Source organism: Aspergillus lucknowensis (genome assembly GCF_044049455.1).
Source record: "Aspergillus lucknowensis strain CBS 449.75 chromosome Unknown BJX67scaffold_88, whole genome shotgun sequence".
Classification (NCBI taxonomy): domain Eukaryota; kingdom Fungi; phylum Ascomycota; class Eurotiomycetes; order Eurotiales; family Aspergillaceae; genus Aspergillus; species Aspergillus lucknowensis.
The window spans coordinates 33,721-49,143 of NW_027263632.1; the positions used below are offsets into that span (position 1 = coordinate 33,721).

Here is a 15,423-nt window from a genome sequence, read left to right on the forward strand (position 1 = left end):
TAGGAAAGAGCTGGATCGCATCACGACTCGTCGTCAGTTTCACCTCCTTGCTATTCTAGTTTTTTCTCCCAGTACGACAAATTGCTGATCCAGTCAACCATGGAGGCAGTGCGGATACTTTACTGCCAGTGGTAATATGCTTTGGAGTCACTACTGCTCACCCTGCTCAAGGGGTGTAGCTCGATCTCGTACTCAGAGTCTTCGCGGAGCCCGCCCACTTCGGTACTCGCACGTCCAGCCACTATCAACTAGACACTATGCCTCACAAGGTGAAGGACGTGGGATTCAGCGAAAATCGCTCTCAGGTATGTAGATTGCGAATTTGACATCAAACCCCTCGATGCTGATTCTCCAGTTCCCGCTACGGCCAGGTTCAACGAGATCGGCGTCCAACAGCTGAGCGATCATATATATTCGCAGATATTCTTTAATAAGTCTCAGCCGCCGGACCCAAAATTAGTCGCCTTATCCAAAGACCACCTTTCGCGACATGACCTTCTCGGAAAATCGCAAGAACATGCGGACCCCGTTGCCTTCGACTTACCCACCCTTCAGGGGCAAACTCTCGACGAGCATTTCTTCAAGCTAGGGATGGACTCGTCGGAACCATATCTCACATATGCCAAGGAGTACGCGACAGTTCATTCTCCGGGTTTACCGCGCAAATGGGTCAAGCGAAGCGGGTGGACTAAGTACAACCGCGATGGGACCTGGGAAGCCGTGGAGGCACCGAATGAGACGATGCTTACTTTTGACACGGAAGTAATGTACAAGGAGCATCCCTTTGCTGTTATGGCATGCGCTGTGAGCCCCACCGCTTGGTACGCGTGGATATCCCCGTGGTTGCTGGGAGAATCGAAGAACGAAGTCCAGCTAGTGCCATTAGGCGACCCAACGCAGACGCGAATTATCATTGGGCATAACATTGGTTACGATCGTGCACGGGTCTTGGAGGAGTATGACCTAAAGCAGACCAGCAATTTTTTTCTCGACACAATGTCACTTCATGTGGCGGTAAACGGAATGTGCTCGCAACAGCGACCGACGTGGATGCGTCATAAGAAAAACAGAGACCTAAGAGACAAAATTGCAAGTGAAAACGATTCCGTTGAACTTGCAGCCATGATTGAGAATAAGATGCTGCGCGAGGAAGAAGAGGAACTCTGGGTTGGGAGGAGCTCAGTCAACTCCCTTCGAGATGTGGCCAAATTCCACTGCGACGTTACCATCGACAAGTCTCAAAGAGACTACTTTGGCGAGCTTGACAGGCCACAGATACTGGGAAAGTTAGATGAATTGCTCGATTATTGTGCTGCAGATGTCGCAATCACTCACCGGGTTTACAAGAAGGTTTTTCCCAACTTCCTGGAGGTCTGTCCTCATCCGGTCAGCTTCGGTGCACTCAGGCACCTTTCCTCCGTAATCCTCCCAGTTAACCAGACGTGGAAAGAGTACCTCGACAATGCCGAATCGACATACCACCAGAGACTGGATGATGTTCAGCGAAGGCTCGTCGAGCTATGTGATGAAGCATTGGCTGTCAAGGATGCTCCAGAGAAATATTCGAATGACCCTTGGTTACGTCAGTTGGATTGGTCTGGACAAGAGGTCAAAATGGTCAAAGGCAAGAAGAAAGGAGATCCTGCCCGACCGGCTGCCAGACAGAAGAAACCCGGAATGCCGCAGTGGTACAAGGACTTGTTCGCCTCAAATGCCGCGGACATTAATCTCACTGTTCGAACACGGATTGCCCCTATCCTCTTGAAGCTCTCATGGGATGGTCACCCTTTGATCTGGTCCGATAAGCATGGCTGGACTTTCAAGGTGCCCCGCGAAAAGGCCCACCAATACGAGAACCAGCCCGTGGTCCCATGCGACATGTCAGAGGAGAAGAACCTTGAATTGCAAATTGATACCAGGAGCATTTATTATAAACTTCCTCACAAGGATGGACCGCAGGCTCGGTGTGCCAGCCCGTTGGCCAAAGGATACCTCCAGTATTTTGAACGCGGCACACTCTCGTCCCAGTACGCGCTCGCCAAGGAGGCTTTGGAAATGAATGCCTCTTGTTCCTATTGGATCAGTGCCAGAGACAGAATCATGGGCCAAGTGGTCGTTTATAAAAACGACACGAAACCCTTGCCATCAAAAGAAGACAGAAATCAGAAGTTGGGATTTATCCTGCCCCAAATTATCCCAATGGGCACCATCACTCGACGAGCAGTGGAGAACACATGGCTGACAGCGAGTAACGCCAAAGCGAACCGTGTCGGCTCGGAGCTAAAAGCAATGATCAAAGCTCCACCCGGTTACGCTTTTGTTGGTGCCGACGTTGACTCCCAGGAGCTGTGGATCGCGAGTCTAATCGGTGATGCTCAGTTCCAGCTTCATGGTGGCAATGCGATTGGATTTATGACTCTGGAGGGCTCCAAGGCTGCAGGAACTGATATGCATTCACGCACTGCTCAGATTTTGGGCATTTCGCGCAACGATGCTAAGGTGTTCAACTATGGTCGTATTTACGGAGCTGGTGTCAAGTTCGCGGCCACCTTACTGCGCCAATTCAACCCATCCATGACGGAGAAACAAACCCAAGAGGTTGCGACCAACCTATATAAGGCGACTAAAGGTGCTAAGACCACCCGTCGCCTTCTTTCCGATAGTCCATTCTGGCGAGGAGGCACCGAATCCTTTGTCTTCAACAAGCTAGAAGAATTTGCCGACCAAGAGCGGCCACGGACCCCAGTGCTGGGTGCAGGGATCACCGAAGCCCTAATGCGGCGCTTCATCAATAGGGGAAGTTTCATGACCTCTCGCATTAACTGGGCGATCCAGTCTTCCGGCGTAGATTATCTTCACCTGCTCATAATCGCCATGGACTATCTCATTCGACGCTTCAATATCCAGGCTCGATTAGCAATCACCGTCCATGATGAGATCAGATACCTCGTTAAGGAAGAGGATAAATACCGCGCGGCTTTAGCTCTGCAAGTCTCCAATATATGGACGCGTGCCATGTTCTCGCAGCAAGTCGGAATCAACGATCTCCCTCAGTCATGCGCGTACTTTTCTCAAGTTGATATCGATCACGTCTTGCGGAAGGAGGTGGATATGGACTGCGTAACACCGTCTCATCCAGACAAGATTCCCTATGGCGAGAGCCTCGATATTGCTCAATTACTGGATAAGAACGACGAAGCCCGCCTCGACCCCTCAATCACTCCGATATCTCCTCCTACTCCCGAAAAATATACCTATACTCCGCGGGAAACCGTAATGTCTGCACTCGGAACTTCCAACAGCCCCGCCCTTATTAAAGCGCAGATCACAAAAGATGACAGGGAGCTCCGTGAGATCATAAAGGACCTCACAAAGGCCAACGCCACCACCAAACCGTCTACTACACGATCAACAACCCGTACTAAATCAAAACCTCCCCCGGCAGCGGAACCCCAGAAAGCCGTTCTTATGGATATTAGCTCCGGTCTGTACGGCAGTGGCTTCCGCGATTTTCCCCAGGAGAGCAGGCCTCCCCAGGTGAATTTCGGTCGTCATACCTGGAAACCACGGCCGACGGCAAGAGCATAACGACTTAATCTTCTCTTTCACTTTCTTTTTTATTCTTAGCATATATTCCCTTTGTATAATTTTTTTGGCCTTTTGTGATCTGCTCTGATCAAGCTAAGTTATCTACCCTATATCCTTTTGCACTTCTCAGATCAGATGTATTATATGATTTATGATGCATGGGGATGGCGTCTGTTTTGTGGTGGTTGTGGAGTCGAGGCATAGAATCATTGTATCGCTACTATGACAATAATGCGAGATGTAAATAATATCCCTTCTATCGTGTCTTCCTTGTATCTCTAATCCTCTATACGCCCCCTTCTTGATCTATATCTACCACCCTAAAACGAGACCTTCCCCCTAATGAGCACCCCTCTTCCTCCCTGGATCCAGTGTATTCCGCCTACTCAGCCCCTCCCCTCTCAACATGGCATCTCCCTTCTTCCCCAACACCATCTCAAGCGCCTGGACCAGCCCCGCAGAATCATACCTCATCCCCATCGGCACCTCAACACCATCAGCCTGCGCCGAGACAACCTTCCGACCATAAAGACGGAGGGTCTCGATCCCCATCTCCGCTAGTCGGTCTCTGTCAACGTTCGGGGTCCCATGCCCATCGAGGTGCAGGACATGTGTGACGTATGAGGTGTAAGGGAGGGATAGGCCGTTTAACTCTAGCTGGATGGGTGGGACGGCGGCGATAGAGTTAACACCGGCATCAGCGACAGGGGAAACCGTGTTAGAATCCCGAAAGAGCAAACGACCGCGACTCTCCTCCCCGGCACGGGTAATCGCCTCGACGAAATCCACGGCACTGAACGGATCACACGGCGGCCCTGTCTCGCGATCAAGAGAGCCGTTCAGGATGAGGATCTTGTGTCTCGCGGGGCTAGATACGATGGCCTGGCCGACGCCCTGGAGGACGATGCTAGGTATGAGCGAGGTATAGAGGGAGCCGATGCTATATATGATAGCTTGAGAATCGCGGAGAGATTCGAGAACACGAGGGTTTGCGCGCGGGCGGATCTCTTGGCCGTAGGGGTTTATGTACCAGATTCTGGTGATGCGCGCGGGGAGGTCCTCGTTTTCGGATTTCGAGAAGTTAATGTTCTTGTTGCGCAGGTGTGGGAGGAAGCCAGGTGGCTGATCGTCTTCGTAGAGGGCTGTGGAGACGACGTCAGATGGTTCCGTGTAGTCGATGGCGCTGTCTATATCTGCCTCTAGCTGCTCGGGTTGGAGGTGGTTCTGCGGAGGGCTTGCGGGCCGTGGAGGGTGAGAAGGGTGAGAGATGCTATTTTGGCCAACGATGACAGTGCCGTTGGCCAGCGAGGCCGAGATGTGATGGGAGAAGTTGGAGTTGATTGCTGGGATGACGCGGACTAGGTCCGAGGGGACATCACAAATGTTAGAGAGGAGGTAGATGGCACTTTCGAAGGAACCGCTGAAGAGCCGGGCGCCGGTAAGGAAAAGATTGCCCACGCTTGCGGAGGAGAAATCGAATGTTGATGCGGGGGGTCTGGCACGTTTGAGAATCTCGAGGTTGAACAGGTTGAAGAAGGAGCGGATGAGTTCCTTCTTGGCTGGGGTGATTGATTTCCAGAGGACGGATGTGCCGTCTACAATGGAGAGCCATTCTACATGTGCGGAGGAGTCAGCGGGGAGTCTATGGTTAAATAGGGATTTGATGGCTGCTCGCTCTGAGTTTGGTGGTGACGGTGGGATTAGACGGACGAGACGGCCTGGATGGAGTGACTTAGTTACTCTGTAACATCAGAGATATCCTCAAAAAGTGGTACTTACTGCGGACGTCCCCGATACCCGGGCCACCGAAGATGCGGATCAGCTCTGAAGAAGAGCCGCCATTGTCACTGATCGGGATGATATAGCTCAGAGAGCACTCCTTGCTGACTCGAACGGCGTCGAAAACGTCCACGAGGCTATTCGCAGCACTTCCACCGGAAAAGACCACAAGGCCCCTGTTTCGAGCGGTAGGCGTGGTGGACATAGCCGAGAGCAGATGCGACTGCTCGAGCCAAATTGTCGATCGATAGGAGATTTATTCTCCTGATTGATATAATGAATCAATACCTATTCCACAGGTTAGAAGATGTTCGCCGACACTCTCGCAGGGTGATATAAACTCACGAAGCGCAGGGATAACTGACCAAAAAAGACCACACAGTCAAGCGGAGTCCGGATGGAAAAATGCAGAGGTAGTCTATAATATCAATGTAACAGCCAAACCCACTGATTTAACAAGATTAGGACTAAAAATGAGAGATGGATGGGACGGAAAGGACAGATTGGGTAAAAGTGAGAAACTTCGAGGGAGGCGAAAAGCCGGAGAGAAAAAAACAACGCGAGTCACGCCGCCATTGAGGAGCAACAACAATCTGGAAGAAGAATATTCCTGATTTCTATATACTCATTCATAGTTGTAGCAGGTGGTGAACACAGTAGTAAATACATTTGAATCGCTAATTGACGGACATAAATAGAATGCAATGCATTTACAGTCCTTCCTGCTCTCCTATACCGGCTCATATCCAATGCTCAAGCATACGCGGCCCAGCCTAACATCATCAATTAGTTTGATACGCAAGACCCAGACGGGTTAGAAAAAACATACCGCAGTAGAGAACAGCAAGGTTCTTCTCATCTGTCGCTTGCTGGATCAACTCGTTCACCGTCGCCGTGACACTCAGCGTCTTGCTCAGCTTCTTCGCTACAACAGTCAAGGCCCGATCAGCCTCACTGGGTTCATTCGTGGGCCGTTGCTCTGTAGTAGAGCCAGCCAGTACCGGCGGCCCGTCAGGCCCTTCACCCGCCTCTTGCTCTTGCATTTTCTTCATCCGCAGCGGCGATACCGTCCAGCTGTATAGGGGATCGTACCGGAGCACGTCGAGGATCGTCATGATGCTATATGATTCCTGTCGTAAAGCTTCGAGCGTAAACTCGCAACAGCGGCGGAATACACCCTCAGTCTTGGTGATGCCCATTCCGTCCACCAAGTCGCGCGTCAAGCGGAAGGGCACGACCTCCGGAACGGGCAGGACGCGTCCTTGCTCAAAAGCTACACCCAGATCAATGTGTACGACTTCACCGGTTCGTTCGTCGAGGAGGATATTGTGGCCGTGGCGGTCACCGAGACCAAGAACGTGCCCGAGCATCGAGATTGCAGCAGTGCTCTGGGTGTACGATAGCCTCCTTCCAAACCAGTCGTCTGGATTGTTGAATTTCTCCATGAAAAAGTATCGCAAGACCGGATGGAAATGTTCGGTTACCTGGCGGTATGCTCTCACTCGTTGCTCGAAAGATCGCGTCTGGACGTCGCTGATATACTTGCGGCAGGCATTCGGCTTCGTATCCTTGGGATAGTACCGTTGATGGGCGGGCATTAAATAGTCATTAAGTGGTATTGTATGGGGAACGAATTCGATAATACCCGCGTTTGACGTCAGGGGAAGCACCTTATACGCCCTTATTCCCAGGTTTCTCTGTCGGGTAGCTTGATGATCTTTGAGGAGACTGCTGACTTGTTCAAATACTTGTTCCATGATAGCGTCCTGCCGCAGGTCATCATTGCCTCCTTTGAACTGTGACAACATTAGTCAAGAACAACAAACCGTGGGTGGGGGTCTTACAAGTTGCTTATATCGCACACCATTACTAGCTACAGCAGTGACAATCTTCGGTGCACTCACACCAGACGCAACCGTAAACTCTGGAAGATACCGGACAAGCTTAGGAACATCGCTATAATCGCAATCAACACGAATATCGATCTTCATCGTCGGCGGCGGTAGCCGTTGATTGGCGGCATCCTGTTCAAGGCGGCCACCAGTCGGCAGTTTCTTGAGCGAAACCTTTGCACCATGTTTCATCCTGTCGTCTAGCCGCTCAACGGCGAACCGCACATAGTTGATATTCGTATTGTGAACAGCCACCCATAACGATCCGATACGCTTGTCACTTCTCAGCGTCTCCGCCAGCTTTGTAGCGGCTCGATTACGCGAGAGGGCAGACTGGTCCTTTCCTCCTCTGGACTTGCTGCTTGCGAAGATTTGATACATTCCGTGGAACGGATGCTCGGAGCATATCCGGAAGATAAGTTCGGAGAGCATGCCCTGAAAATCGTCCGAGACATCGAGGAGGCGAGAGGTTAATTGGTTCATTAGAGGGGCGAATTTGCGACTTGGGACATCGGCAAGGTATTTCGAGACTGCCTTGTTGGCGATTTCACTATAAGACTGGTCCAGCCATAGCGCGCAGAATCGAAGTACGTCGTTATTGTATTTCTCGCTCTCCTTGAGGCAGATAAGATAGTTCTCGAGGCATTGCTGGAGGAAGGCTTCACGGCTTCGCTTGAGACGCTGGTACTCGCGGTCATCAAGGTCAAACCACTGTTTCGTTTTCGATCGATGGAACTTGAGGTTATCTCTTTCTTTCCCTTCTGCGGACTTGAGCATCTCATCTAAAGCGAGTACTTCTTTTTCCTTCCGATTTCGAAGTTGTTCAACCCGTGCGAAGTCTTCCAGTCCGTCCGGATTCTGCAACTGCTGGTCACAGAATATTGCAAAGCCATGGTAAACTCGTCCGGCATCCTCTGCTTCTGAGCGGCCCTTCAGTTCTTTGACTGCTGGCACGAGATAGTTTTGAATGATCGCCTCTGGTTTCTCCAAACGCGCTTCCGCTATGTGGTGGCCCTATAATTGTATTAGCCCCTCCGGATACCCTATCAAGGCCTACCCTTCGAGAGTTTACTTACAAGAGTCACCAGAAGCTCTGCTCGGCTGATAGGAATTGCTTGCTTGGAAAGGTCGTTTCGCTCTCTCAGTTGTTGAAGTATCTGAATCGAAGGCGCCATTTCACCCTGATCCCACAGGACATTCGCCAAGTCAAACTTCGCAACAGCTTCCACATTGAGCCCTAGAGAAACAGATTGGTCGGAAAGTTTGGATAGATAGACTGCGGATTTCAACGAAGCTTGCGCTATTCCATGATTCCTAGCGATTTCCAGGGATCGACGAATAACTTTCACCTCAAGCAGCTGGGCATCATAGTCATTCAAACTGAACGCAGATTTGAGATAATCCTTCTGCTTGATAGATGAAAATATCGTCTCATGAGAGTTCAATATCTCTCCGACTTCTTGAACACTATCTGTTGTTAGATCTCGATCACAACCAAGGTGGGATAGCGTACTCAGTAGTCTGCAACCAGGAGGTTCTAGACGCGATATCCTGCCACTGCTGATTGATTTCTCCTGCAGACTTTGACTTCAACACGTCTTCGAATTCAGTCAGGATACCGAGAACCCGCATGGCAGCTCTCAGGGACATCGCCGAGCGACGGTCGCTATCTAACAAGGCCAGGCTGTTCACGAAGCTCTCGTCAATGGATGTAAATACGTCGGCCAACGTTCCAGACGTATTAAGGTTCTGGAAAGCTCTAAAAATTGTCGCCGAAGGCGTTGTATTCATCGGTGAAACGGGTATATCCCATTGACGCAGATTGGTGGCAGCTTGCAACATGCTGCGAAACGGAACCGAGGTGTCACTTGAGCTTTTCAGAGCTCCGAGCATAGAGTTCGCGATTCCCTGAAGACTGGTCGAGTTCAGTGCCTTGAGGACACCATAGGTATTGCCGGATCCGGTCATCTGGACCTGACTGTCATATTGCGCGCTTTGGAATAGGAGATTCTTAAAGCCAGAACTCTCGTGCTCAAGCGTCTCCATCACTGAGTCGAGGGAGGAAGTCTGTTGGATTCCATAGAAGAAATCCGGATCTTCAATGTTCTTGAAGATATTATGCAACAGGTTCGGCGGAGCTTCATATTTTACAACGGAGGAGCGACGAGAGCCAGATGTGGTCCGAGATGCGTGGATCTCGAGGAACAAAAGGGCTGTCTTGGGAAGTCGGCACCGACTGGCAGCTGAGGATGCCTCTGCGTAATCAATATCCAACCAATGATCCCGTTCTACTATCGTGTGCTCCTCTGGCCTTGGTTGGTTCCGAAGGTAAAGGATACAATTGATGACGAGACGCGCGTGAGGAATAGTGTTGTCTTCAACATCCTGCAAAGCTTTGTTGAATATCTGCGAGACCGTCTCTCGTACGTCTACTTCTCCTCGAAGGTCCGCCAGGAGGGTATCGTGCAGAATATAAGGTAAGAGTTGGCTAGCCAGACCAGGAATGAGATATAGAATACTGCTCAATGGCCCGATAACTGGGTCATCTGCCGCTGCTTTCGAGAGGAGAAGTCCGACATTACGCGCCCAGTCCGAGGATGAGAGACTCAGATCCCATCCTCCCACACTGTCACGCTTCCTAGCTTCTGAGGCCGTTAAAGATATCTCAGGACACTGGTAGGGGATCCAGGTGAGTGCCCTCATGAGGGAAGTGGGAATGCCGTCCGCACACCGTTCGAATTCTGCAAAGTTGCCCAGATTACTGACAATCAGCTGCAGCGTGCGTTCCACAGATCCGGTCTGGCCGCTGTTTTGCAGCATATTGCATAGTATGCTCAGTATATTTGCCTTGGAATAGCAGAGGATGTCGACAGTAGACTGTGGCGAATGCGCGCGGAAGAGAGTGAGATCCTGCTCTCTCAACAAAGAGTCATCTATTCTTCCCGTAGCTGCAAAGGCCCGCCCGATGACTCTAGCAGCCCATGACCGGTACTTCAATCCAGGGTTGAATTCTTGAAGGGTTTGGCAGACAGTGGTGGCGCTTGAGACAGCATCCTGGTCTTGTTCGATCACAGTGAGGTGGTAGTCAAGTGGCTCCTCCGGCGAAGAGCAAAGCAACGAAATCACGCGGTCAGATATTGGCTTGCTGAGAAGGCTGCTCTTCGAATCCCGGTCTCTGAGGACTTCAAGCAGAAGATCACTTTCGCTCATATCGGCAAGATCAGTCTTCTGTTCAATGGAGGCCTTTAACGACCCCGTCAGGCGCTGAAAAGATTCGGAGGATTCCTCATTCAAGGCCGGTAATTCAAAGGAATTGAGGTAGTCTTCGAACCACTGAGAGAACTTTTGGAGGTTTCCCACGACTATTTGCAGTTGATTCTCTTGTCGTAGTTGTACTGGAGGTGACGACAAGAACCTTCTGAGGGATAGCAAAGTGGAAATTGCAATGCCAGCTAATAGGCCCGGGTTTTCGGTCAGATATGTCTTTCCAGCTTCTAACAGGTACCAGAATATGCCGAGCGCATCTCCAGAGCAATATATATCCACCAAAAAGGGTTGAAGGGCATGTGTTATCGTCTCGAACGGATAGTCACTCAGCATGACAGGGCCAGCCACACATACCAGAATCTTAATTTTTCTTAGTACGGAGCAGGCATGTAAAGAGCCAAGAGAAGGGTGGATTGATTCCAGAAGGGTCCGACAGACATAGGATGCTAAGGCAGGGGTCCAGATCGATTCAAGCTCGTACCCACTTCGTTTGCATAGAAATTCAAGCTCGTCGAGAAGATATCGTGCTCTGAACGATGGCTGCTGGTTTGCTGGTAAGATGACCCTCGAGGATCCCTTGCTAGTGATCTGTCTGAACGTATTCAGCGCCTCTTTGAAACTTTCTCGCCTTGAAAATGCCCTTTCCACCTGCTCATACAGGTCGAGCGCCCCAAAGAAGGTGGCCACAATTTGGGGAAATTGCGCCTCGATTAGGGTTACGAATTTGTCGGCCCCCAAGATCTTCTTGAGTCTGTTCTCCACGCCCTTTGGCTGGCTTCCTTGTCCAGGGGGGGTACTTATATCACGAGCTATGGTGTACGCCTCTGCTTTGTAGAAAGAGCTTGCCAGCAGCTCAATGAAAGGCTGACCCATAAACTTTGAGAGCTCAGTGGCATCTTTTTCACTTGCACGCATCATAATTTGGCCAACGATTTCGTCTTGCGCATCACTCAGCATGTCCTCAAGACTAGCGTATCCAAATATGCTAAAGGGTATGGACATGACTGACTCTGTTTCGGTCCAGGTATAGAGAATCTGCGAGCAGAAAAGCCGAAATATTTTCTTCGCATCTTGAAGACCAAGGGCATTTGAGACAGAATGCAGACACTTCTCCGCATACCAGAGAGATTGACGCACCTGAGCCGAAGTTTCAAAAACATAATAAATGCTTCTTCGGAGCAGTGTGTGCCATGTAGAAGCAAGCCGAGATAGCAGGAACAGGCGGATAGCAATCCCTTCTTCCCAGTCAGGGTCTGTTGGGAGGCTTTCAAGGACGTCATTGAATATAGAATCATGGTCTTTGAGAAGAAATTGACTGAATATTTGAGGCACCAAGTTACCAGCATTGAACTTAACCAGTATATCTCCGTCTTCGATAATCCTGAAGAGCGTTGTTCTGGGGGACGGGCTGGACTGCCCACTCGAGTAGGCGGGGTTCAAGCTCAGAATGGTCCCTAGAAGTTCAGCGAACGCAATCAGGACTGATGAAGACGCCCTCCCTTTCTTTAAGAAAATGCCGGTAAACCAAGCGTATATATCCGAGGCCGAATCACTAAGACTATCCTGTTCCCCATTGGCCCAGGATTTGCTAAAGCTGCCCATCATATGGATGCAAACGAGGTGTGAATTCTCACAGCGCTCCAATTCATAAGATTGGAGACACTTTTCGCCTAGATCTTCGAGTATGCCAAGCAAGGAATCTCGTTCCATTTCGGCACAAGACTGATAGGCGTAAGGAAGGAGCTCATGTGCCGCTAGTAAGTCAACTTCGTCAAAGCTCGTGAGATAATCACCAAACGTCACATTGTCGATTTTGTGAGAGGAGCATAACTGAGGATGTGCCTTCACGAACATCGAAAGAAGGATGGTCATGTATCGCTGAAAGCTGGTGGGGTCTTGGAAGAGAGGCAGGTCACTTCGATTTGTATATGTGATGGTTGACAACTCTTCGGCCTGCTCACTGGGAGCCAGCAAAGGGTCGTCCAAATCCATAGCCTCTTCGCCGATGGCAGACAGTGGTTCTCTTTGGAGTTGCCTACGGTCCTCAAGAACTCTGCTCAGAGGAATCACAAGGCCGTACACAGCCTTGTGAACAAGAGCTATCGGCTTGGAAAGGCATGATTGGGGGGACAGAAATGGGGGAAACAGTACCAAGCAAGCTAGCACGAACGGAGGTTCACGCGAAGCTAAGAATGAGCACATACTCTCCCACAGGTGCCGACTGTTCGATTTCAGTGTCTGCACTCGAGACTCCGGATGCTCTGCCAGGGAAGATGTATAGAGGGCAGTAGTAATGCAGAAGGAGGTGAGAACTTGAATAACATCCGGTGTGACGTGGCGTGATTTGTCCTCAGACATAGACTGCCACGACTGGAGGAAATGTTCTGACTTCGATTGCAACAAGTCGAGAATGCCCAAATCGCTCGGATCGAGTCGGGTAAGTTCGCATACTAAGGGAGCGTCTTCTGTATCCCAAATATCATAGGGATCTAGCAGGTTCTGAAGGTCCAAAAGGTAGCTCAAGGCTTCCTTATTCCGGTGGTAAAAATACCAAATCTTCGCGGTGTGGCCTGTTGGCCCCCTGAATGAGACTCTAGGTAGGCGAAAAGGCCTGTTGGTGCAAGCTAAGATCAGATTCAAAAGCTCCAAAGGGCGAGCAAATGTAGCAAGTTGAGAAGTTTGCATTCGATCGGCCGCGGCACCTAAGTACCAGTCAACGGATGGCAACTTGAGATTAAGAAAGGTAAGAAAGGCGAACCAATAGCCCAAGTCTCCCTTAACCATGCGCAGATTTGACTAGATGCATTAGAAACAGATCCCGGGCTGGTTTGAGCGGTCATCCTGATTATTCTCGCCCATAGCTCGAGAGATGAATCCGACAGGGTTGATGGACCGTTCAGATTGACAAATGAGAGCATTGCATTGGTCGTCTCTGCGACTGCAGAGTAGTCTAGAAGACCAAAATCAAGAATGCTGTTCTGGAGATTGCAAGCAGCCCGGGACGTTAATTGAGAAGTAGACGCACGCGATGTGAGGTCCCAGGTTTGTTGCCAGTATTTCTTGAGAGACGGTGTGTTTGTCTCAGGACTAGCAGCAATACTATAGACTTGGTCAATTCCCAACCGACAGTGATATGTTCTGTGAGCTCCTACCTTGCAATTGCAATCATTGTCCAGGAAGCTACTGTGGGATTATCATCGAGTATGTTGGGGATCAGTCTCTTCAGTAAGGAGAGTTTTGGTTCGATTTCCGCATATTGCCGGGGAAGGAAAGGGATTAGTTGCAAAGCGCCAATTCTTCGGACCCCAAACGAACTTGTGGAATCACGAAAAACATCATCCACTCTTGATGTGAGTCGTTGCCGTTTATTCGGGGTTCCGCGTTCAGCAGGGGGAGGCGACAACCGCACAGCTAGCTCTTCTGACAAGTCCAGGAGTCGAGCTATCACCCATACCGCTGTCCAATTGTGCTCAGACCTAGGGTTCTCAAGTCGCGGCCACAGGCGGAACCGCTCGCGTTGTGTCGAGTTCCCGGAATAGAAGACCAACTCATCCACCTGGAGGATGTCTTTCTCGGGACGTGTGATGTACTCGGATTGCAATGTATTTGCGAGTCCCTCCACCGCAAGTTCCAGGGATACAGACGGGTTCCTTCGAGCTGTGTCAGTAAGAATAGTCACAACAAACATTGCTGTAGCGAGCAATTCATCTTTCAACCCCGTGAGTTTCGTAGCCCAGTGCTGTCGAATTACTGGTATCAAATCCAACAGAGTCTTGCGGACGAGCTCCGAGCTATCAAAGATTACTCTCATCACCACTGTATTGATGCTAGCAAACGCTGTTTGATGGCCACTGCCCGCGATTGGGAAAGACGCAACATATTTCGCCAATCCACGAAGAATGATTCCGGCGTAATCTTGGATAGGTGCATTCGGAACCGCAGAAAGTACTCTGATGCATTGCAAACCCTCCTCGACTGCACCAGAAGGGCCTTTAGGCTTTTCCCTTAGGGCCAAAGAAGGCATCATTGGAGACGGTGTCGATCTTCTTCCGCTAGCACCAAGGTATTCATCCAAGGTAGATGAGTGCCGGCTTCTCGTGCTCTGTTGACTGTCTTCATCGTCTGAAACATTGATGATACTCAAACAAAAGTTCAAAACCTTTTCCCATTCCTCGACGCCTAGATGTTCAACATGTGGCGGGTAATGCAAGATGGTGCCTAAGCATTTAACGTAATCGACACCCAGAAGCTCAAAGAGAGGACCATCTGGGCTGACCAAGACATCGGTGATATGATCAAGGACGGCGCGCACCGACTTGGTCCGCAAGTTATGGAGCAGAGTATCAACCGCCGTACGAAGGACAGACACGCATGCGGATAGGCGAGTAGAAGCCGCTCCCTTTGAACTCGCCCTGTTATACAGTGATTTCTCTGCAGAGATGAGCCGAAATAGAGACTCGAAAATCTTATGACATGCCTTGTCGCCCATCGATTGCCTATGAGGAGTCAGCACATGTTAACTGTACAGGGACCATGAGGACAGTCGGAGGGCTTCATACACCTTGGGGTTCCACTTATTCTGTTGAAGAACATGTTTCAGATCTATCGAGCGTCAGAGCAGGGCAGTGTGAGGGAAATTCTGCGATAACAAACCAGCTAATCCGTCTACGCGATCCTTGATTTTGTCAGATGATAAAAGCGCAATTGCTCCCTCAAGCGTAATTTCTCCCCCCATCGCCGACGGCGTGTTGTCTTTCTACTTTGGGCTGGCAAAACACTCAGCTCACCCACGGACATCCCGTCGCCCCATCGCTCGACAGACACAGACGATAGATAGGAAGCAGAATATAATAGCTCGATTGTGTCAGTCAGCCCCTCGCAGGCGAATTAAAAATAG

At 50.3% G+C, this 15,423-nt stretch overlaps 3 protein-coding genes across 3 annotated transcripts; 1 reads left to right on the forward strand and 2 right to left on the reverse strand.

Annotated features, from left to right (window-relative positions):
• Positions 1-45: 45 nt before the first annotated feature.
• BJX67DRAFT_368183 (DNA-directed DNA polymerase gamma MIP1) lies at positions 46-3,842 on the forward strand. The gene is made up of 2 exons (XM_071030608.1): positions 46-305; positions 356-3,842. The coding sequence occupies exons 1-2, from the start codon at positions 137-139 to the stop codon at positions 3,586-3,588; spliced, it is 3,402 nt and encodes a 1,133-aa protein (XP_070880599.1). The 5' UTR covers positions 46-136; the 3' UTR covers positions 3,589-3,842.
• BJX67DRAFT_368184 (gluconeogenesis factor YvcK family protein) lies at positions 3,829-5,873 on the reverse strand. Its single transcript, XM_071030609.1, has 3 exons — positions 5,733-5,873; positions 5,368-5,655; positions 3,829-5,306 (listed from the first exon to the last, which is right to left on the reverse strand). The coding sequence occupies exons 2-3, from the start codon at positions 5,570-5,572 to the stop codon at positions 3,928-3,930; spliced, it is 1,584 nt and encodes a 527-aa protein (XP_070880600.1). The 5' UTR covers positions 5,573-5,655; positions 5,733-5,873; the 3' UTR covers positions 3,829-3,927.
• Positions 5,874-6,120: 247 nt separating this feature from the next.
• atmA (DNA-binding protein kinase TEL1) lies at positions 6,121-15,261 on the reverse strand (the record flags this gene model as incomplete). Its single annotated transcript, XM_071034057.1, has 9 exons — positions 6,121-6,140; positions 6,197-7,163; positions 7,212-8,273; positions 8,336-8,726; positions 8,773-13,228; positions 13,285-13,625; positions 13,679-15,022; positions 15,086-15,128; positions 15,180-15,261. The coding sequence occupies 9 exons, from the start codon at positions 15,259-15,261 to the stop codon at positions 6,121-6,123; spliced, it is 8,706 nt and encodes a 2,901-aa protein (XP_070880601.1).
• Positions 15,262-15,423: the final 162 nt, after the last annotated feature.

Bases quoted from the DNA above. Each gene is read 5' to 3' on its own strand.
- BJX67DRAFT_368183 (XM_071030608.1), top strand. From the start codon at position 137: ATGCTTTGGAGTCACTACTGCTCACCCTGCTCAAGGGGTGTAGCTCGA. The intron at 306-355 runs GTATGTAGATTG...CTGATTCTCCAG, and splicing joins TCAGCGAAAATCGCTCTCAG to TTCCCGCTACGGCCAGGTTC.
- BJX67DRAFT_368184 (XM_071030609.1), bottom strand. From the start codon at position 5,572: ATGTCCACCACGCCTACCGCTCGAAACAGGGGCCTTGTGGTCTTTTCC. The intron at 5,307-5,367 runs GTAAGTACCACT...CACTCCATCCAG, and splicing joins GGGTATCGGGGACGTCCGCA to GCCGTCTCGTCCGTCTAATC.